Below are 24,705 nucleotides of genomic sequence, written 5' to 3'. Positions count from 1 at the left end.
GGTCTTAATTCAAAACCAGGTCTTAATTCAGAAAGCCTGACTTCAGAACTAGGCCTGAATTCAGAGAACCTTCACTCAAAGCCAGATCTTAATTGAACGCCAGGTATTATTTCAAAAAACAGGTCTTAATTCAGAGATTCTTAATTCAAAACCAGGCCAACCAGTTCTTAATTCACAGAGCCTTAATTCAAAACCAGGCCTGAATTCAGAGAACCTTCATTCAAAGTCAGGTCTTATTTCAAAACCAGGTCTTAATTCAGAGAACTAGGCCTGAATTCAGAGAACCTTCATTCAAAGCCAGATCTTAATTGAAAGCCAGGTATTATTTCAAAAAACAGGTCTTAATTCAGAGAGCCTTAATTCAAAACCAGGCCTTAATTCAAAGCCAGATCTTAATTCAAACCAGTCTTATTTCAAAAACAAGTTTTAATCCTGACGCGCAAGACCCGGCTCGTGTTTTCTGAAGAAAAAACTGTTGCTCTTCGGGTAAAAGTATTACATTTATGCGAAAATTTTATGCTCAAACAAAAAATATTCAAACTATAAAAATTAAAATTTTAATTTCAATTTCTGTAATATTTTTTATGAAATAAATGTTTAAAGGAATAGAAAATATATTATATTAATATTGAATTGATTAGGAATTCATTATATTATTCAGATTATTCAGGAATTATAATTCAGGTTTTCCAGGAATATGCTGCCTGAAAGAACATTTTCCTCAGAAGGCTTCAAGTTTTTCATTAATTGTTATGAACTCATCGACAGTGTAATATTTCTCGCAGTTATTCACAAAATCATCAAAAAATTCTCTTATAGGTGCAAGTTTATCTGATTCTTTCTTGACGACGCGAGTTTCTATGTTATCAAAACACAAACATCTTGATAAAAAAAGAAAACATTTGTAGGACATAGTTTTGTCGAAAATTTCCAAGCCGGTTCCGTCTGTTGCCCGCAGATACCTCACATTTACATGAGATGCCTTGTATCACAAAAATATAAAAGACCCATAAAAGTGCGAATTTCGTTTAGAGTCGTGTTATGAGCATCTCTCTCTCTCTCTTTGAAAGCTGTCAGAAATAGATGCAATATAAATATTTGTATGCCTGACGACTTTCAGCAACATTTGTTCACTTATTTTATCTTATCTTATTTCAGAGGGCCTTTATTTAAAACGAGACCTTAATTCAGAGAGCCTTCACTCAAAAACAGATCTTAATTCAGAGAGTCTTAATTAATTCAAAACCAGGCCTTAATTTAAAACCAGATCTTATTTCAGAGGGCCTTTATTTAAAACGAGACCTTAATTCAGAAAGCCTTTATTCAAAACCAGGCCTTAATTCAAAGCTAGGTTTTATTCCAAAACCATGTCTTAATTCAAAGAGCCTTAATTGAGACAGCAGAGCAGAATGAGTCTCATTTGTAAGGCATTGTGCCGTGCCATTATTTGGGGACTAGGTTAAATTTCCTAAACATTTCCTAACCCCCTGTCCAACAAATTCCATTCCTAACTTTAACAGGCTCACCAGCGGCCGAGCGGTAAAATCGCTGAACACTTGTAGTTCGGTCCGAGGTTCGAATCCCGCGAACGGGCTGTCTGCAAGGGTGTTTTCGTGGTTTTCCCCATGTGTAACGTGTATACGAGCCAGTTTCCCTTAGAAAGTCCTCCACGAAGGCATCCCTCCCCTTAGGCAGATAGCCCTAGTGTGCTTTGCCATAATTAAGTAGACCACACCATACCTAACTTTAACATGGAACACAACAGCCCAAAGTAATTCACTAACAGTAGAATTCAGTAGCACGAAATAACTGAATGGTAAAATTAATCCAAACATTTATTTGTGTTTCCACTTGAAATTACAGACTAAAACGTTAACAAAAACTAAACAACCGCTTCAGGGGGGATAAGGTTTTAGCAGCAGTTCAGTTACTTTGAAAGGAAATACAAATTAGAGGATATATTACTTATTCTCTGTCAGTTAATTTACATTTTCTTTCTTTGTTTAAACTTACGTAATTTGCATTTCTGGTGGAAATGAACGCAAAGTGGAAATGCAGGAGAGATTTAACATGTAAATTCATATAAATCTGAGATGTTAACAATGTGCTGATTGCTACATTTACCCATTTCCCATGAAAAATGTTTAGATTTAATACAAATAGTTAACAAAATTAATATCATTAAAAAACAACAAATAGCATCTTAAAATCTTACCATTTGTTTCTGAATAATATATGGAATTTTTTTTTTTTTTCAGAATTTTTTCTTTTGAACGTTTCGGATTTTGCAAATAGTTTAGCCGTATCAGTACTAAGTTTAAGGAATTTAAAAAGTGATAAACGTTTCAAACATCTAATCGTTTGGTCAGATTTCTCAAAGAACAATGATTTTTCTTCTTTTCCAGCTGAAATTTAGCGTTTAAGGAAGTCAGTTAGTTATCAATACGAAGCCAGCAATCATCATGAAAAACGATCCTTAGCTAAGAACAAAGAGAAATCGTTTGACATATGTAATCATTAGAAATTATAATGCCATTTGAATAAATCAACATGTCATAAATAATTATATGCCTTGTCATAGTTATCATCCCCTCCTGAAGCTCTCTCGGGTAAATTAACACTAGTAAATAAATGACGAATCAAAATCCCTATCAATATTTTATGATTTCTCAAGAATTAGGAACAGGTGATACATCTTCTAAAAAATAATATCTTACGCTGTAATTGTTAAAGCACATGAACGATGTCATTGTCTTACTTACAATAAGCTAACACTTGCGAAAACATTCTCTGTTATTTGTTTTTGCTTTCATATAAAAACCGCTGTCATCCTGATTTTTACATTCAAGCATTTAAGAAGAAAGATTAAACATCGGAATTACGTTCTCCTGTAAGTATGATAAATTTTAATCAAGATTCTCTTTAGCAAAATACATTTGAAAATCGATAGATAATCTGCTTTTTAAACGATATTGTAATTTTCATTGTTAACGATAACGATAATAGATGCCTGCGAAATATTCCAGTAATGATTTTCGAAAATTTGAGCTTGTTTGGGGTGAAAAATTAACTTTATACTTTCAATATCATCAGATTTCCAGTAATGATTTTCGAAAATTTGAGCTTGTTTGGGGTGAAAAATTAACTTTATACTTTCAATATCATCAGATTTCCAGTAATGATTTTCGAAAATTTGAGCTTGTTTGGGGTGAAAAATTAACTTTATACTTTCAATATCATCAGATTTCCAGTAATGATTTTCGAAAATTTGAGCTTGTTTGGGGTGAAAAATTAACTTTATACTTTCAATATCATCAGATTTCCGATGCTATATTTCAGTAATTTGGTGATATAAAATATTGTTGCGTTTTTTCTTTTCTGACACCAGTTGTTACGTTATTTTCTTCCTTAAAATTCGTACAGGGTTCGTAGATTTGGAGAGAATAACGACGACACTTGATGAAGTATCGAAACACACTTTATTTACCAATATTAATCAGGACAGCTCCAAAACACTTTTACAGTCGTCGAAGATCTACTATAAACACGCTGGCACGATCAGCGACACAGCCTTCAGGTTATCAGACTATCGCATTTGAGACAGCTTCACTGCAAAGCACCAGAATACAGCTCCCGACTCTGCTCGGTCGTTCTCGGAACTCCACGTACTCTCGAGGCTCTTCACGCTACAACTCGCGATGCACTCTACAACACACAGAGCATGGCTCCCGACTCTTCGCTTCAGTCGTTCCCGGAGCTCAACACGCTCTCTCGACGATGCACTAACCGCGATACACTAAGAGAATCCTTCGGTGAACTCGACGACCCACTCGGCACTCGCTGCCCGGCTGTCAACTCGATCGACTCCGCAGAGATTGACTCGCTAGACAAAACACCAACTCGATGAGAGACAGAGACTAACTAACTGCGGACCAGCAGGGTTTATATAGCTTCCGGCTTGTGTTCGAGAACATTCTGGGCTAAACCGGTAAGAATTCGTTTCAGAAGGTTCTCCATCCGTCCATGGCATATCGCCAGTTTTGTCGCCAAATGGACAATTTCTCGCCAAATATGGCAACTCAGACTTCCCTCGCCATTTTATGGCAACCCTGAAACTGCTTTGCGGGGGAAGGTATCTTACCGCGCTTGTACATTTCGTAACAATATCTAAATATTTAGTGCTGGATGAAATTATGAGCGTCAAATGTAGAGATAATAAGAACAATTTCCTTTTATTTTTAGTCCAAAGGGGCAATTTGTTTTGCCCACCAGCGGCCGAGTGCTAAAAGCCTTTGAACACTGGTAGTTCGGTTCGGGGTTCGAGTCCCGATGAACGGGCTGGCTGCATGGGCGTTTTCGTGATACGAGCCAGTTTCTCTTAAAAGGACCTCCACGGGGCATCCCTCCCTTTCCAATCCCGCGAACGGGCTGGCTGCATGAGCGTTTTCGTGGTTTTCCCCATGTGTAACGTGTATACGAGCCAGTTTCCCTTAGAAAGTCCTCCACGAAGGCATCCCTCCCCTTAGGCAGATAGCTCCAGTGAGCTTTGCCATACTTAAATACACCAAATACACCCTCCCTTTCCATGTACTGCCTAAGGACAGAGCAAGTAATAAGCAAAAAAAAAAAAAAAGGCAATTTGCCCAGAAGGGATATTAATTTCGTTTTGGCATTTTGTGTCGTTCACTTTTCCAATTGTTGCCACCAAATATTAGAGCCCTGCAGTATATTTAAAAAAATTAAATAAAGAATCCGCGCGCATGTATGTTTGTTTCTCGCATAATGAAAACACAACGGTACCTAAAGACACCAAATTTCGAATAACGTTGTCTTCCACTCGAATTTGGGCATTTCCAAGCCCAAATTTTGAATTTGTTTCATTGTCTATTTCATATTTTGTAAAACTTAATAATGAATTTTTGATTAACAATCTCAACGATTTCCAAGCCAGAAATGGCAACACTGTACGAGGGGGAAAAAATCTTCAGCGCAGGAGACTCAATTGGAATTTCTAAACATATGTTGTTTTTAAATATTTTGCGATATTGCTGTTGAACTTAATTTTATGGTTTTAGGGCGAAGAATATGATATTTAATAAATAAGGATAACACAAAAAACGTTAGAAAAAGCTTCTTTCGGCATAATATAAAATCTGAAAGCTTTCGGGTAATTTTTTTTTTTTTTTTTTTTTTAGTCTAAAGTGGCTTTGTCCCTGAAGGACTATTATTTTTAAACTGTTGCCACCAAATGTTAGAGTCCTGCATTATATTTGGTGAAATTAAATAATGAAAAATCTACATAGATGTATGTATATTTCTCGCATTGTGATAAAACAACGGTACGTAGAGCTATCCAATTTTGAATGACGTAATCCTACTGCGAATATGGGCATGTGGAAGCCCAAATTTGAAATTTGGAATTTGTTTTATTATCGATTTCATATTTTGGAAAACTTCGCTTCAGTCGAAAACTTCAGTTTTCCGAATCTTGATTAAATTTTTGAGTAACAAACTCAACGATTTGAAAGCGAGCAATGGCAACACTCTACGGGGGGGGGGACCTTTTTATCTCCAGCGCGCGGAACTGTGTATCGGAAATTCTAAAGATAGGCTCATTTAAAAATTATTTTGCGACATTGCTATATAACTGAAATTTATGGTTTAAGTACGAAGAGCATGATATTTAATAAATAAAGGTAACACACAAAACGTTAAAAAAACGCCCCTTTGGACGTAATTTAAAATCTGAAACCTTTCAGATTTTTTTAATGTCCCCCTCCGCAGTGTGCACTTACAGCGCATGGGAAATCTCTCTGTGTTCATATAAAAAAGAAATCAAATTAAAATAATAATACCTTACCTAAACAGCAACCGGCAAAGAAATTTACTTTTATGCTTGTCATGTAGATGATCAGCGGTTCTCAAACTTTTGACTAACGCGCAGCATCTAAACAAAAATTGAAACACTTTAGTACCCCTACTACATTTTACGATGATTATTTTTCAATTTCTCAATAGAAATATTAAAAAAACATATATTTTGCGATTTTAAACAGTCTAAATGTCCAAAAATAAAAATATATTATCTTAAAAATTGGTTACCATTTTAATTATCAAAATTTACGCTATGATATTTTAATTCTAAAGTTTAGTGCGAAATTTGGGCCTGTTAAGATATATCAATTTCTTTTGTCTGGTCTTATTTCGCTTAGATTTAAACTTAAATTAGGATTCATTTTTAATTTTGTTCTAAATTTATTTTTTAAACATAACATAGAAGAAAATCCCTTTTCACACAAATAATTTGTGCAAAAAGACAATAAAAATTTAATAGTTTTATTTGCCTTTAAATTCTTTTTTTCGGTTCAGACAAAAGTTAACAGGTGTGTTATTTTTTAAATCATCAGTTAGAGTTCGACCACAGGAAATTTCTATCAGTTGGTTCTATTTCTTCCCGAGACAAAATTTCAGGTACATTGGAACAAAATGGATTTCCAATCTAATTTTCAATGAATTTATCAATGAAAAACAATGATTTTTAATGTCAGAAGTTAATTCTTCTTTTATTTTCAAATTATTTTCGCTTAGAAAGCTTTCTAAATGTGGTCAAAAGCTTAATATATTATTCTCTCTAATTCTTTAATTATTAGTTAAGTTTCTTATCATTGCATTTATTTTATCTCTAATGGTAAACAAATTAACATTTTGTCTTTGTAATCTTAAATGTAATTCATTTAAATTTCCAAAAATATCAGCTAAATATGCTAAACGCGCCAACCATTATTCACTAAATAAACAATTTTGCAATTCAAATATTGAATCACAGAGGAAAATTAGGATTTCTGATTTAAGCAAAAGACGATTTAAAACTTTGTCTCCACCTTACTTCGGAATGTAACAAAAACGCTTCATACTCGCTGCCCATCTCTTGGCATAAAATCGTAAATATTCTTGAATTTAAAGCTCGGCTTTTAATGAAATTAACAGTTTTAACGCTTGATTCGAAACGATTTTTAAGTTTTCGGGGATTGTGTTGGCTACTTAAGCTTCACGATGAATTTAGCAGTGAGTGAATTTAGTTTCAGGTGTGATTTTCTATTTTTGAGAAGTAACCGGAATGTTTTCCTGTTAAAGATTGAGGTACGTCACTGCATACGGCAATGCACTTATTCCAAGACATAAAATTGTCAATTACTTTGAAAATTTCAGTTGCTTTGTCATGAAGAGATCCACAAAATAAATACTCTTCGGCAATTCGTTTACCTACTTCGAAGCGTACGTAAACCAATAATTTAACAAAGTTCGTTATATCAGTACTTTCATCCAAATGCAATGCAAAATACTCACTGTGTTTAATTTTTTGAGTAAGTGTCTCTTCTATGGAATTTGCCATTTCATGAATGCGTCGACTTATTGTATCATTTGATAATAGAATATTATTAAGTTCATTAGCCGCTTTTTCGCTGAATAATTTTAAAATGATATCTTTGGCTGCTGGTTATATAAGTTTTTTCTCCATTAGTATGAGTCTGCCCAGTCTTGGCAGCTTCCAAAGCTTGAAGTAACAAAACCTTTCATTACTTGTTTACTATTTTTGAACTCCAATAATTTCCTCTTAAAATATTCTTCAGATTTATCCTTTACACTGGCATGCTTAGATTCAAGATGTCTGTTAAGAAACGATGGTTTCATACATTGATTGGATAATAGTTCACTAAAAACAACACATTGAGGTTGAGGGTCCATTTTATCTCCATTCCAAGTAAACCCAAATGATAAATAACTTTCATTATATTTTCTATAATTTTTTTTTTTTTCTCAGTATTCTTAGTGCTTGCAGATTGCCCTGGATCCATCACCTGTGAATTATCCCTTTTCCGCTTAGTTACTCCTAGCCATTTTTCCGTTCTGAAAATGTAAGTTTGTTTATTAATTTTTCGCATATATTTAAATGCACAATATATTATAAATTCTTCAAAAACAAACGACGATATTCTCAAATCGCGTAGAAAAGTGAGGAATACAAAATAACAAGAACGCAAAATACCTGCTGTTAGAGACAGAAAATCAACGTAAAAAAATTATTCTAATTGAAAATAGAGCAATATGAACCCAGAAATGATGGCGACGTAAAGCGTAGACATGCTAATAAATCTATCAGCTCTAAAAGAATTAATAAGATACTGCTATATTCTTATAGGAACTTGTTTTATTTCCTATTAAATACAACATTCATTTTTATTACTGATTTTAAAAACATCAAAAACATCATGTATGAAAATTTTTGTTATTTCTAATGTCTAAAAGAATACTTGGGAAAATAAAAACGGATTATTTTGCATTATTAGTATTATTATGAAGTCTGTTAGCAGTGTAATATTAGAATATTACATTTTATATGTAATATTTATTCTTTTATACCTCTGTAAGGAAATTTTAAAGAAATCTTGTCATTTTGAACGAGCAACTTTATTAGCTAAAATTTACAGAATAACTGAAAAACATTTTAAGGGCGTATATCTTTCGGTATTTCGCCGAAGCTGCTGCTCTGGATTTAGGTAAGCTATTTTTGCTTTTTGATTTCCTCGCTATGCTTTACCTCGGTGAAATATGAGTGAGTGTCAGCCATCAGCAAATTTAGATAATGAAATCTCAGCCGCAGAACAAGCCTTCGGTAGAATTAATATAATAGAGAGAGCTAATCTCCCACCCAATGTTAACTCTTACACAACCCTAAAAAAGCAAGCTATTGCTGATCTCCTTAAATTCAACTCAGTTGAAAACAAAACTAGCGATGATCTCAAACGTATAGCGGAGCTTGAACGCATCATTCAGGATTACGAAGAATTCTTAAGACTGGCCGTCATGCATAAAAATCAAACAAACAATTCCATTATGGAAAATAATAACGAAAGCGATGCTATGTTAAAGGCAAAAGCATATAATATAACAAAAGCATATAACAAAACAACATATAATCAAAAAAGCGATGCAAAAAATATAGAGCGTCCGACTATATCTAAGAATAAGAAAAAGAAAATTACTACTGACAGCGACGGGTTTAAACCCCACCCCGTATCACGCATAAACGAACGCATTCAAATTCATCGGAAGCTGAACTAGCCGTACAGAAAAATAAGTTCAATGACCTACAGGACGATGACAGCATGGAGCAGGAATCGAACTCAGAGTCCACAGGATTTACTTTCGCCAAAAAAAGCACTGGACATATTCCCCCAATTGTTCTCTCAGATTTTACTCCAACTGGGATACGTTAAAAGAGGAAATCGAAAATTTAGGAGTAAAAAAAGTAATAGGCAATCTCACATAAAGATGACAATCGCGCAATCACGGAGTTTCTGGCCAAACGAGATGTGCAATTCCACACATACAAAATTAATTCCGAAAAACCAATCAAAGTAGTAATTAAGAAGCTGCCTAGAAACTCAAACGTGGAAATAATTCACAAAGAACTCACTGAACACGGAATTCCTGTAGAAAAGATACGTCAGCTCGAAAGATTCCGAGAAGGAAAAATTGTTAAACTACTTATATTCTTAGTCGAGGCTAAAAGAAACGAAAACGGTAAACAAATCTACCAAATAAAGCAACTCCTAGACGTCATAGTCCGTGCTTACAAATCCAGACCTGGCCCTGTGCAATGCCACAGGTGCCAGAGATACGGACACACTCGAGATCTATGTCATTGCAAACCTAGGTGTCTTAAATGCGCCGAACTGTCAGTACTGTAGTACTGACTGAATCCAGAAGTCTCCAGCTCGATCTAAGTAATTTACAAATGCATCTCAGTATGATCAATCACTGGTGCAAGACTTGGAAAATTAAGCTCAACGCCTCTAAATGTTGTATTGTGCTCTATCGGAGATACAAAACAAGATTAAGAGTCAATACTGATATCTACTTAGATAGAACTCTAATCCCCGTAGCTAATTCCTACAAATATTTAGGTGTTTACATAGATAAGTCTCTCAACTTCAAAGATCATATTTCCTATATCTTAAACAAAGCAAATGCAGCCTACATAGCAATTTATCCTATTATCGGCAAAAAATCAAAGCTCAGTCTAAAAATAAAGAAAATGCTTTACATATATCTAATTCGACCGATCATGCTATATGCAGTGCCGGCCTGGGCAATCGCCAATAAAACTGAGCGCAAAAAACTGGATATACTTCAAAATAAAATTCTACGTAGCAATGTGAATGCAGCTTGGTACGTGAGAAACTCTATAATTCATAACGACCTGGATATTCCATCTGTGCAATATACTCATGACAGCTCACAACTTCTTTGAGAAGAGGAAGCATAGTCAGTATAACGCAATTAAACAAATGCTGAATTATGATCCAACCATTGAATACACTGTCATAACGCCCAAGGACAATTCATCACAATTCGTCATGGTGGTAATTTGTAAATTTTAATTTTAAAATTTATTTGAACTCTGAAATTGGACTCTATCCTATTATTTGTGTTGCATCTTATGTTAATCAAGAAACTTTTTTTATTCGAGATTTTTATGTTACTATTTCATTTTTAAGAAATTATTTTGTATGAATGTTTACTTTATCGTATGATTCTACGAACTTTTGAACTTTTTACGGCCTATCTAGCTACTGCATACTTCTGAAGGACTTTGAACTCTTATGCCATTCACAGCTTCAAACTGTCTTCGCGCCATTTTCATGATGTTTCACTATTGCTTATCCTGCACTCTTACTAGCTATATTGCACTCACCATCTGCATTTGCCATACAACTCACTGCACCTGCCTGCATGCTTCAATTTAATGCCATTGCTTATCACTGCACAATTTTTATGATGAACGCCTACTTTCGTAAGTATTAATGCCTGCTCATGCAGCTGAATTTTCTTCGCCCACGGGTGTTGGTACTTCCCTAGTACCATTTATTTGAAAATATCTTTGCCTAGTGCACTTCAATGCGATCTACTGACGAAAACTCTTTAGTAGTTAATGACCAGAAAAAAGTAAGTCATAAGTAAGGGCGTATATCGTCTGCACGGATATTCTTGCGCTCGGTTTCTTTACATTTCTTAGTGGAATTATGTTGGTAGCTTAGCAACGCAAATACACGTTACAGCGGCTTTTGATTTGAACAAAGTTCAGATTGCATAAATTTACGAGTGTTAGGAAAAAAACCTTAGACAGGATGTTGGGGTATTTAATTTTTTAATTCAATACTTGAAAATACTTTGTTTCCTTGCGTACCACCTATTTTTCTTTTGCGTACCATCGGTTGAGAATCGCTGATGTAGATCAAATAGGAACGAATGTATAGCTGATAGATTTGAAAGGCAGACAAAAGTGTTTAAAATTTTAATGAATGAACTTCTTCGAATTGCTATTTTCAGAGAAATTCATTGCACTGACTTAGAAACTGCATATAGGTTGTTTTAATGTTGCATAATCTATTAGATAACATATAAAAGAGGCTTCATTGAGAAAGATGTTATAGTTTCTAGCTTATTTACGTGCTAAGATTATTTTTTAGATTATTTACGTACTTATTAAAAGATTTAGCAACAAAATGCCATAGCATAGTTTCGAATTGAGTAACTAAGATCTATAATTAATTTCATTTTCAAGATATGTTGTCACGCTACATATTTAAGACACTTATGTACCGTAAGAATAGCGAAGCTTAAAATTATTACAATATACCAATGCTAAGAAGGAACTCTTAAAAAATTTACAACTATAGCCTTGGAAATTTTTAAAAGATATTTTTTTAATATGTATTGTTTAATCGAGTAAAAACATTTAAAATTAATTAGAATTTTTTTTTCTTCTAGACTTTTTCTAGACTAGTTTTCAAAATGAAAGTTTGCGTTATTGTTCTGTTGGCTATTGTTATGAGCGTCTTGTTTGGTAAGACTATTAATGTTTTTATTAATATTTACCAATAATTTTTGCTTTCACGAGTAGCATCTCTTTCTTTTATACACTTCAAAATTTTTAACGATTAAATTTGAACTTCATTTTATTTGCTACCTACTAAGAACAGCCAAGGACTCTTTATTAATAATTCCTACATTTTTAATTTTTAGTGTTACGGCATTTTAAATTCTTTGAATATATATCTAAAATTCTTACATTTTTAATTTCCAAGTAGTGCTTGTTAATTTTGCAGATACGTATAACTGCATTTTTTATTAACAAATTTAATGAGGAAATTTTTATTTATTTACTAGTCCAAAGGGGGCTATTTGCCCAGAAGGACTATTAATTTCGTTTTGTCATTTTGCGTTGTTTCACTATAACTGTCGGTTCGCTTTTCAAATTGTTTCCACCAAATATTAGAACGTTTTATTATATTTAAATAAATTAAATAAACGAGAATCTGCATAAATGTATGTATGAATGAAATATATTAATGTTTCAAATTTAATCAGAAAAGTGCTTCCCATCAACTAACGGTAAGTTAATTATCTTCCAAAGTTAATAAAATCCCAGCGTTTTAAAGCAAATGTGTTATGTCGACCCGAAATAAATCTCTCACGCACTGGCAAGCCATTCGGGAAAGCAATATGTAATTTTTCTTTCAAATCTGATTTGTTAATTATTCAATAACAAAGTAAGTGATTTAAAAGCAATAAACGCAGTTCTTTATTATTATTAATCACAAGCGGGACCTGTAACATGACACCAGCTGTACTCACTTATAGTATATTTTTTCTTTTTAATAGCTATTTTAATGCAAAAAACGTCTTTCCCACGCCGGGAATTGAACCCGGGCCTCCTGGGTGAGAGCCAGGTATCCTAACCACTAGACCACGTGGGACTCAAACACAACTGCTTCAACACAGTTCTTAATTTAGATAGAGCACCCGTTTCATCGCATTGTCTGTATTTTACATCATTTAGCTTTCACTCCCAACCGCCGTTCTCTCTCGAAGATAGGCTAACGTGAGAATTCTTTACGTTTTATACATGCGACAGAAATGAAAAATGCATTGTAAATATTCTGTAAAGCTTTACTGATACAGTAAAGGGATCAATAAATAAATCAATAAATGTGCTCCGCTGTTATAATCGTTTATAAAATAATTATTAGCCCAAAGGGTGTTTGCCCAGAAGGGCTATAAATTTCGTTTGTCATTTTGTGGTGTTTCACTATAGACGACGTTTCAGTTTTCAAATTGTTGCCACCCAATATCTATATTCTTATTATCTATGCTCAAAGAAATTAAATAATGAAGAAACTGCATAAATGTGTATATGTTTTTCGCACTGTGATAAAACGACGGTACTTAGAGACATCAAATTTTGAATAACGTACGTCTCCACTCGAATATGGGCATCTGGAAGCTGAAATTTGGAATTTATTTTATCTATTTCATATTTTGTAAAGCATTTATGAGTTTTTGATTAAGAAACTCAACGATTTCAAAACGAGCAATGGCAAAACTGTACGGAAAAAAGAACATTTTTTATCTCCAGCGCGCCAGACTGTGTTTTATTTATTTAGGACGCTGTCCAGCCCGACTGGCAGGCGAAGCTCTTTATATGACACAAAGGAGCTGCGTCCATATTACACTACACACAAAAAACAAACAAACCATGTAAACAAAATATAATAGCAAATCAAGGTTTACAAAGCTATAAAAACCAGTCTGTGTATCGGAAATTTGCGTGTATCGGAAATGCGCTTGACTGTGTGTCGGAAATTCTAAACATATGCTCTTTTTAAATTATTTTGTAATATTGCTGTTGAATTGAATTTTATGATTTAACTACGAAGAACACGATATTTAATATATTAAAGTAACACACAAAACGTGAAACAAAAAATCTGATGTATGCACCACATGACTTCCTTGTACGGAATAGTAAATTATACCCATTTTTTCTTGCATTTCATTTAAAATTACTGGATTGAATTAAATCTACTTCGTTGATACAGTATAAATCCCAATAGAATAAATGCACTCTTTAAACTTCACTCTATTTGTTTACCATAGCGACACTCTGGCCCTAGGTTCACTTAACAGCATTACATTTCATTCATTTTTTAAGTCAGAATGCACAAAATTTATATCATCTTAAGAATTATCTAATCGGTGCCACATGTTTTATTCAAATACTGTAACAAATCTAAAACGATGCATAAAAGAAATTAAGCAAACAAAACAAAAAAGAAAGTTTTTCACAGACGATTCAGTATTTCTCATTCAATTAATTCAGTTCTCACTTCGCGAAAAGGCAAAAATGCATTAAAACTCAAGATGTCTGCATTGAAAATTATAAAGTAAATCTTAAACACTTATTTCCTCGAATAAATTCCAGAATGGATTAAGCATGATTTAATTCGCAATAATAAAAGAAGGCGTTATCTTTGTTATTTCGAAGCTTACTTTCTCTAGATTGGCAACAAATCTACTATTCTGCTGGTTTCAAATGTAAATAACCAATGGCCGCCATGGAAAAATTATTAGGCTTAGCGGCACTTAAACAACTTTTAAATTATTGATAATTCTAAAAATATTGCATACAGATTTACTAAAGGCATAAAAACCTTAACCGGAAGATAAGAACAACATAATTCAACCATTTTTAAAGCAAAAAATGTACAATTTACAAACATATAAAAGTAAAGAAACTGAGATCACTGAGCCGGGTAACAGAGTGGATATATATATATATAAATATATTTATATACGTTTGGTGCGGCCGATTGCAATCAAAATACGAGGTGCACATCTACATATTATAGCAGTCCTATATACAAAATTTCCACGTTCTGAGGCTACTCGTTTTTGAGTTATGCGAGATACATAAGAACGTACGTAAGTACGCACAGACGCCACGAAAATTTCTCTTCAGAATTCATTTAATATTAGTTTTACACTTTTTTGGGGGGGGGTAAAAGAGTCCTTACATGCAGATGTAACAAAAAAACATTGTTAAATTGCATTCAATAGCGATGAAAATGGATATTTGCGTTGAAATATACATAGTGTACTGAAACTTTTCGCGATTACAATACTTCCTTTTTACTTCATACAAGGAAGTAAAAAGCCTCTTGGAGTGTAATATAAAATATGAAAACTTTCAGATTTATATATATAATTTTTGATTTTTTATCATACTATTTTAGGCAACTAGTCAATTATAATTTTAAATGCAAAAATGGAACAATCAAGAAATAGAAGAATTTTGCATCAAAAATCTGAAATGCAGTTGATCTAATGTTAAATTCTTCCATTCAAATCTATTAATTTTTGACAATAATGGGATTTAAAATATCTGCTGTCTAATTTACTTGTGTTATAAAGAGTTTCTCCTTCCTTAACTCGTTTCCTCGTGGTGTAATTGGAAGCACGTCCGGCTTGCAATCAGAAGCACCGGAGTTTAAAATTTTTAGTAACCCAGAAGTACCAATACATTTCAGTGTTAGCGATGTACTAGCTTGTTTCGTAGCCATAACGAACACCATCTGCAATAACTAATATAGAGAAATCACATTTACCAAAGATTGCTGACTGATGTTGCATATACGTTTGGTGCGGCCGATTGAAACCAAAATACGAGGTGCACATGTACATGTTATAGTAGTCTTATATACAAAATTTCAACGTTCTGAGGCTACTCGTTTTTGAGTTATGCGAGATACGTACGTACGTACGTTCGTACAGACGCCACGAAAAAATTCTCTTTAGAATTCATTTTAAAGCAGTTTTATAATTTTTTTGGAGGAAAAGAGTATTTCTGTTCTTATGTCCAGATATCACGCAAAAACATCGTTAAAATGCGTTCGATAGCGGTCAAATTGGATATTTTCGTTGAAATATGCTGCCTGAAACTTTTCGCGATTACAATACTTCCTTTTTTTTTCGTACAAGAAAGTAAAAATGCACATTCCCTTTAATTTCGTAGTATATCATTTATGAAGGCGTAATATTTTAAACAGTTTTCGGAATAAAAACCTGCATAAATTATAGTATGTATATAACGTTGCGCGCCTACAACTTGCACGCAACCAAGGGTGACTGTGAAAGCTTGTATAAACCACAGAGTCTTGTAAAGGGTTTAAGTCCCTTTTTATTCAACGTAATGAATTACAATTGCGTTCTCTTGACGCTTACAAACGGTGCCAACTCGGCAGTCAAATAAAAATAAAAACCTGAAAAGAAATTAAAGACAATATTCTAACTACGAGGCTCTCTAAAATAACTAACTCACCGCGTTTTACAAAAGCCGCAGCTAATTCAGCAGACTTGAAGCTCACTGGAACAATTGCAACTACTTCCCGCCAAGCACATAGGCCGCAACGCGGGGTTCTTCAATTCTCGATTTCTACCTCCGCGCTCGCTAAGTAAGAATAACTCTCTCACCGAACTCGTTTCCTTCTATTTAAATCATACTACTTCCGCTGATAATTTGAATGCTTGCGCGTTCTACTCAAATTTACATATTCTGGCATTGGCAGTTCCAGGGGAAAGTAAGGCTTGACAGGAAAGATAGTTTAAACTTAAAATAAATGTTAGTTAAAATAAATATAAACCCTACAAGTACATTGTCCGAAATAAAATACTTCTATATTTCACGCGCTAGTGTGCTGCCAGTGGGCATAGATAATATATTTATTATTATTGACTAGTGCTCACTTGTCTGACCCATAGTCAGCCCAAGCCGTCACCATCGAGATAGATAAGGCCTGCGCTCTGAAACGAAACTGGCTTGTGACGTCACGGTTAAGAGACCCTCAGCAAACTTTTTTTTTGGCTTTTATAAGTTGTAATTTTTTATTCATTATGTTTTAAGAATTGAATTTATGTTTACTTTTGACATCTGGAGCATCATCCCTTGTAATAATTACTAACACTAGTAATATAAAAATTGTCAGCAAAATTTATGATTATTTATTTTAATTGGAAACTACTTTTATATGAAATAACTGTCCTAAGGGGTTAAAAGCATAACACTTATTTCATTACATAATATGTAGAATATCAAATGCAGAGTAAATTTGATTCTTGACAGAGTACTGTGTTCTTAAATTTAAATATCAATGTTTTTTGCAAATCATTAAATATCATTTTATCATGATGAAACTTAAATGCATATGTTTAGCTAATATAGCTTCTGTTCACTTTTATGTATGTTATTATCATGCAATCAGTTTGTTTAAAATTTTTTATGCAATATAAATCTTTCTGAGAATGATAGAAAAGTTTCTAAAGTAATGTATGTAAGATTCATATTAAGGTAATTAAATTGCGAAACTGCAAAATGAAATTTTAAAAATGTACAGTTATTGAAGGAGCAGTAGTAAAAAAAATATTTTCAGAACAGAGGTAACGCTTATAGTTAAATAGGTATGATGTAAATATTTGCAAGAAATTTCAGTTTCTAAAAGTTTTTTAAGTATTTCGTATATTTTTAAAATATTTTCAAAAAAAATTGTGTATAACTTTATTTAAAAAACTTTTTTCCTGTCTTATTTGGAATTTTAATATTGATAGTCTTCAGAGCTATGTAATAAACATTATCTCAATTTAACTACAGATTCTTCTCGAATAATTATGTAGCATTAAGAGGAAAACATTAACTGTAATACAGATTAACATACAATATGTAAGTAAGAAATAATTTTAAGACTAGACTATTTAGTAATTTATTACATTCAGAAAAATTTTCTGACTGATATAAGGCATTTAAATGTTAGTCTAAATATTAAGCAGTCTCTTGCATTCGTTTGATGTTTTATAATCCTGCTACATTAATATGATAGATATAAAAAATATGCAATAATTATAGAATGAGCGATAACAAGTGTTCCCACTGGCAAACATTTTGTTAAAGTAGTAGGTGAAACAAAAAAATTTGATGCGGTGATGAGAATCAACGAGAGACACAAAGACAGTGCAGAAAAATCAAAGTAAAAATTTTAGCTACTTGAATTTTAAAACCAATTTTTCTTCAAAGAAATGATTTGCTTTTAAAAGCACCACACCATTCTCAAATAATTTTGTTTTGAAAATAAATAATAACAAAAGAAAATGAAAATATTTCATATTCGTATAAGCTAAAACATTATATTGCTGCTTGTAATTTTGTTTTAGACTGATTTTATAGTATGAGATACCAGTTTCATAGAATAGGTTTAGGAAAACGGGTGTTTAGCAAGGAAGCTAAACTGCGCGAAGACCGGTCCCCTAGCAGTGACGTAGTAACTCAGCGCGCAGGCCTTATCTATCTCGATGGTGACGCCCAAGCCCACGAAGTTCCTCGTGGCAGGGAGTACTAGATACGCTTGTGGTTGGCAGCAGCCTTGAGCACCTAACAGATAACAATGCGATTTAGCTCAGTTCCGCCCCTAATTTTGATGGAAAACATCCCGGGGGGGATAGGAATATTTTACACTTAACTTATGATATACATTATATTTATATATAGCATTGTTCTGATATAGGCATTTTGGACAGGACAGCATAAGCGGCGCAGAGTTGTTTGGAGGGTAGAAGCTAGGAAACGGAATGACGTATTTGTTTTGCAAAGCGTATTTATACCTAGTAGATGCAAAGAGTACCAAACTTTATATCATCGTATATATATATATTCGCCTCTGCTTTCATTTTGTTTTTATTTAATAAGTTCTACTTGGCAGTGTTAGCTTTTACCCCGATTAAACCTTCTGTTTCTGGTAATGTTATTTTATCTTTACAGTTGCCACATCAGCTCAGGATACTAATCCTTGCCCATATAATCAAAGAGAATGTTTCGACAGATGCAGATTGTTTGGCAGAACTAGTGGAGTGTGCGTTGGCAACAACTGCATATGCCAAGGACTAGTCTTTGCCAGAAAATGACGTGTCAAAGGTCTCCGAAGAGTGATGTGTCTTTCAAGACTCTTTTTAAAAAAAAAACTCTTATCAGCATTAAAATTGAAATATTGCATCCAATTTTCAGAATAGGAAAAATAAATGTGTAAAAGATATTGTTGTTATTTTCTGAGATAGCTATTTATTATTAATTCTTTAAACTTTGCTCTACAAATTCAAATTATTTTATTTACGAAAAGAAGATGTAAGTGCATTTGGGTTCACATGGTTTTGTACATAGGAACATACCTTTATTATCTTCTTTATATTGAAAGAAAACCAGAAAACGGTAATTAATTAGAGTTAAATAGCTAATCAAATTGAATAACTAAATAAAATGTTTCATGATTTTTGCATATGAAAAGATATCTCTACCGATACATCACAACACTCCGAAAACTACAGAAAAGTGTTTTTTTCTATTAAAATGTATGAATATTCGCCACCATAATTCTTACGTACAACACCACTGCCACCAGATATTTATTCTTGTATATGTCTGTAATAAAGTTTTAAAGAACTCTCGCCATTTTTGAACGAACAATCAACTTTATTAGTCAAAACTTACAGAATAACTGAAAAAAAAATTTTTAAGCGCGCACATCGTCTGCGTATATTCTTTACAGATAATCGTCTGCGGTAATTTACATTTCTTACTGAAATTATGTTGGTAGCGCAGCAACGTATATACTTTACAGTCTTAAATTATACGAGAAACAATATATAACAAAACTTTTAAAGCTTTGATCCAGTACAGAGGCTGTTCGCACATTTTTCAGACGAACTTCATTGAATTTACAGAACTATTTTGCGCAAAAGTTTTGTGTTTTAAATGTTCTGTTTTATAACTCTTATTCTTCAGTGTCTTTCTACCTCGAAATTTCCTAAACAATAAAGCCTTCTGTAGTATCGGAAGAGGCATTTTATTCCATTCCTCTTGAACAGCTTTCTAAAGTCCAAGGATGGTTGTAGTTGGAGATTTGGACAATTTGATTTTTCAAAGTGCAAAAGCGCGAAAATCCATCAGGATATTTAATAGGGATTTAGGTGGAAGGTATGGTCTTGATTCTCGATTCTTGTTACAGTTTTTCCGGGAAATTAACAGAGAATTTTGAAGTGTGGCTGCTTGCTTTGCCTTGATGAAGATCTACTGATTGATGGCACTTTAGGATGAGTAGCACTCCTTGTACAGAAGCATCGCCCACTTGGCGATGGGAACAAAGGCAACAGGATGAAACAGCAGGTTACTTGGGCACCGGCATCATGGAAGTTCCTCAGCAGAAGCTACTGGTACAAACTCATTACCCGCTTTAAAAGTCTTTATGATACGTGCTGCATATGCTCGCGCCGTGCCAAGACGGCAATGATATTAGTTTAATTTATGCGACATCCTTTCCCCGAGATGAAGAGGTTCATCAGAAATAAAGATAAATCGTATGAAATTAAACCAAGATACTTTTACAACTTCTCAAGTTCTAAATAATAAAGTAACTGCACTGGCCTCCTGAACATACTACTTGAAGTCTTTAACCTGCAACTGCGCACCTTACCATCTCTTCCTTTATGAATGTATACAATCTTTCCAAGTCTCCAGATATGTCGAGATAACTTGTCCTCTTGTGTTAAAACGACATCACCCATTTTAAACTATGCTCGACGTCAACAGGAGTTGTGTAATGAGCTCCCTTCAACTGCAGTAAATATTCCTTGCGTCGCCTGCGTCAGAAGTTATTCAGCAGACCTTGAGAGTACAGATGCCTTTTCAGGATGACATTTCTGCTGCAGGTAACGTCGTCAGTAGATGTAGCTAGATCAGGTAGATAAGTCAGTCTTTTACCTACTAAGAGATGAGAAGTAGTTCGAGGAGATGGTTCAAAGTGTCATTATACACATAAGTAATCGGCCATGAATTAAAGATAGCTTTAATTTTCGTTATTACAGTTTACAAGGTAACCTAAGATAACCATCCTTAGTAAGATAATAAAGCCTTTCCTAGAATTTTTCCTCAAACAAACTTTTGTACCATTCTTTCCCGAAATCCTCCCCACCAAGCAGCCTCTTCTACTATATATTTAATTCTGATTCCCTTTTCACCGTAATAATCCGTAATCTGATCATCGGTAACTGATGTCCATAATCTACGGAGATCGTATTCTGCCCTTTTAAAAGTCTGTCCGTTATCACTGCATATAACTTTACATAATCCGCTTCATGCTATGAAACGCCGAAATGCAAGAAGATATTTCTCACTTATCCTGAAATCATTTCCAAATGAATGGCGCAAATTACTGCACATGATTAAGCGCTAATATATGCTTTTCCATTCATACCTTTCACATAAAGTGGCCCAGCAAAATCCACTCCGATAACCTCCAAAGCACATGCTTCTTTAATTCTTCGAGAGGTAGTGGAGCTATTTTCTGAGTTCCGTGGTGTGCCATGAACTTTTTGCATTTATAACAATTGTTTAAAACCCTTTTGTCTCTTTGGAGATCTCTCAGTATCAATTAACAAATTCCGTAAAACGATGCGTTCCAGGGGTGTTTTAGACTAGTAAGAAAACATGAATTCTGTAGCCGTCCGCCTAAACGTAGATGTCCATTTTAATCCAAATTTGGGTCAAGGCCAATCAATCGAGAAGCACTATTCACCGCTTTTCCACGAGATAATTGCATTAATTCCTTTGGAAATCTGTTTTTTGAACATATTTTACATAGAAAGTTTCAGCCTCAGCTAATTCCTGTTCTGTCATGAATCCTTTTATTTTCTCGGAATTCGGTTTTATATTATGAACAAACCTCTTTAGCCATGCTATTATTTGATAAATCCTATACAGGTTGCTATAATTATCCACATTCAATACCGGTTCGCATTCTGTTTTAACTTATTTGTGTAATATTTAGCCACCTTCCATTTTCCATGTCTGCATAGTCCCAACGTTTAACGTTTGTTTGGAGCTTCCGGTTTTGAGAGTGCCAAGACGACAATGATATCCGCATAACTTTTGTGACAGGGTAAATTTTCTGTAATCCTCAAATTCTACCGGACAGAAGGATTCGAGACGCATAAGCAACTTTCCTTAGAAGTGTGCTTTCTAGACCGTTTAATCTGAACAATATGCTTCTATACATAGTGTTTCATTCTGAGATACAACATATCGCAAGTTGCGGATAATTAAACCAATCAGAAACAAGGTGAAGAACGACCAGAAACCATCTTCCGTTGATAAGGAGTTAAAAGCATTCCTTTCCAACTATTCCCTATTGAAGATGACAACCTAACTACGTAAGCAAAATTCCAGGAAATTTTCCGTTCGATGGAGTGCTTGGCGAATTTTTCAGTTCACTTTCACAGAAATTTATGATTTAAGAGATTAGAATGAGGAACGATTGAAATTGCAAACTGTATTACGGATTTATATCATAAATTGCGATTCCAACTCGTATTTGAAAAAGTTTCATGTGGGACCATGAATTATCCACTATGATTGGTACTTAAATATTATTTTTCTCGCTGTTGTTAACAAGTTTTCCTTGGCAGAATTATTTTTTACCGCGATTAAACCTTTTGTTACTTGTAATGTTATTTTATCTTTCCAGCTACCACATCCGCCCATACTAATCCTTGCCCATTACAAATAAATAAAGTGCGTGCATCAACACATGCAGATTTTATGGCAAAGCTAATGGGGAGTGCTTTGGCAACAAGTGCATGTGTCGAGGACCAGGATTTGCCAGAAAATGACGTTTCAAAAATCTCTGAAGAGTGATGTATCTTTGAAGACTCTAAAAAGAAAGATATCTCAAATCAGCATTAAAATGAAAATATTGTATTCAATTTTCAGAATAGGAAAAATAAACGTATAAAAGATATTGTTGTTATTGTCTGAGAATTCAGCTTATTATTATTTTTTTAAACTTTGCTCTACTAATTCGGAATATTTTACTTGCGAAAGGAAAATCTGCATTTGGGTTCACATGCCGTGTAAGCATAGAAATGTGATGTAAGCCATGTAATGGCATGTGAGTGTAAGTGCCATGTAAGAGTAGCAATGCGGATATTTTTCCACCAATCAGAATAAAAAATCTTTTTTTTTTTTTTTAACTGTCTACCTGAATCCATGTTTACATTCTTCCCTTTTTCGCTTTGCATCTGCTCTTGCGTCTCGCTCGCCTCTTTTGTCTGTTGTCCATTGTCTGAAAATGTAAGCAAATTGGTCTGCAGAATTCAAAGGAAATATCCAGTAACAAGAAGTTAAAACAAGAAGTTAAAAAAGTCCTATCATCGTACTGTTGAGGCGGTTTCTCGGGGCATTGTTCGACTACGCAGCTATTTCCAAACAGCTTGTTAAGTTCTAATCACATTAAGTTTCGGCTACGCGGGACTGGACGTCGATAGGGACAATTCTCAAAACCTGCACATTTCCAGGAAACCCACGTAGCTAGGTTACCATTTTCACTTACTACAAAGATTTGAACGCCAAACAGTAATCGATTATCGCTCAGATTGGGATCACGTGATCCTTAAGAAGCAGGAATTTCGTCTGATCGTTTGACTCTACGCGGGACAGAGCTCCAACCGATACATTTTTGGTGAGGTTTGAAAAAATCTTGCGTAGCCGCAACATCGTTTCTATAGCTAGGCCGGACTTCGTATCCAGCGGGGCTCTTTTTTTCTAGGAATCCCTCGTTTAAGCCAGTGCTACCAGAATCTCGTTTCTCAGAAAAGTCCTGTCTAGTAGAGACTATCGCTAGAAATGATACAGTTATTCTCAAATCATTACAGTTATTCTCAAATCATACGATTTTAATGGAAGGGAACGTAGCCTACTTAAAATGAGGAATTAAAAGCACTTTGCCAAATTAAAGTTAGTAGTTTTCTTTAACCTTTTATATCTCACATATGTACAAGGAAGTAAGATTATATGGGATTACACAGTAATGGGCTTCAAAATTTTTAAGAACTGCTTATAATAAGCGATAAACTACCTAAATAAACATCACAGCTAAATATTGAAACCGGTATAGAATGCTCACAGAACTAAATTTTGAGTTTTAAAGGAAAGGAAAAAATCCAGAACTTTTGTTTTTCACAACAAAATGAAAGTATTTAACTTTTCCCTTTACGTTTTTTAACACCTCGAAAAAGTACTAATTTTTTTTTTTTTCAGTGAGCACTTTTCGTGTACTGGCAAAGTAAAAAGCACTGCCTCTTAAAGAAAATATTTGTTACAAGCCTCCAGCACACATAATCCAATAAAATAAATACACAGAAACAATCTTGACTAGTTAAGGTTTATTGTTACTGTTATTGTTATCATTATTACTTATTATTATTAAAAAAGCACACAGATTTTTCCATATGGCGTTAATTTACAATAAAATAATATCAGACTTTTTTAATTATTTGACTATTTCTAGAAAACTAATTCCTAAACTAGGGGGCTATCGTATGTATTTAGTTTAAAACTCAGTGAGAAGCTAAACTGATGCAATTTCTATAATAACAGACTGCAATGTCTATTTATCTTTACAACTTTTCTAGTTTTTAATTTTTGAATATCTGTATTTTACTCTTAAAAGCTTTATTGGCAAACTCTTCGAGTGTTAGATTGTAATCTGTAGTTGGCAATATTTTTTTCTTTCGGTATGTAAAGTAACTTATGAAGATGACTTCACAATCTTCGTTGTAATTTAAAGGATTCACGCTCACTAATTATTAATTTATTATAAAAAAATGAATGATATTCTAGCTTTAATTAATATAGATGTTAACGTCATTATTACGTACCTTGGTAGAAAATGTTCATCTGAGCAATCTATACAGAATTTTTTGATA

General features: G+C 33.7%; 1 protein-coding gene, 1 long non-coding RNA gene and 1 other non-coding gene across 5 annotated transcripts in view; 1 reads left to right on the top strand and 2 right to left on the bottom strand.

Moving 5' to 3' along the window:
• LOC118198266 (uncharacterized) overlaps nt 1–16,366 on the bottom strand; it is a 46,560-nt gene extending 30,194 nt beyond the window's left edge. Inside the window, exons 1-2 of one of the 2 annotated variants that reach the window (XM_085814063.1) lie at nt 16,226–16,366; nt 5,861–5,947 (exon numbers count right to left, since the gene is read on the bottom strand). In XM_085814063.1, coding sequence (XP_085670189.1) covers nt 5,861–5,903 — 43 coding nt within the window. In that variant the 5' untranslated portion in view covers nt 5,904–5,947; nt 16,226–16,366. The remainder of the gene's footprint in view (nt 1–5,860; nt 5,948–16,225) is intronic. The other variant, XM_085814064.1, reaches the window with a different exon arrangement.
• On the top strand, nt 2,757–22,733 carry LOC118198267 (uncharacterized). 2 transcript variants are annotated; one of them, XR_015040445.1, is made up of 3 exons: nt 2,757–2,890; nt 11,836–11,911; nt 22,467–22,733. It is a non-coding gene; the product is annotated as an uncharacterized LOC118198267 (long non-coding RNA). The 2 variants fall into 2 exon arrangements; XR_004759732.2 differs by lacking the exon at nt 22,467–22,733 and adding an exon at nt 18,713–18,983 and having other exon boundaries at nt 2,813–2,890.
• TRNAE-CUC (transfer RNA glutamic acid (anticodon CUC)) lies at nt 12,753–12,824 on the bottom strand. Its single transcript has one exon. It is a non-coding gene; the product is annotated as a tRNA-Glu (tRNA).
• Nucleotides 22,734–24,705: the final 1,972 nt, after the last annotated feature.

This window comes from Stegodyphus dumicola, chromosome 3 (genome assembly GCF_044657685.1).
Source record: "Stegodyphus dumicola isolate Sdum_Otavi_A_Nest chromosome 3, ASM4465768v1".
Classification (NCBI taxonomy): domain Eukaryota; kingdom Metazoa; phylum Arthropoda; class Arachnida; order Araneae; family Eresidae; genus Stegodyphus; species Stegodyphus dumicola.
Note: the sequence above shows the minus strand (reverse complement) of the source record. Positions and strands in the feature narration are given on the sequence as shown.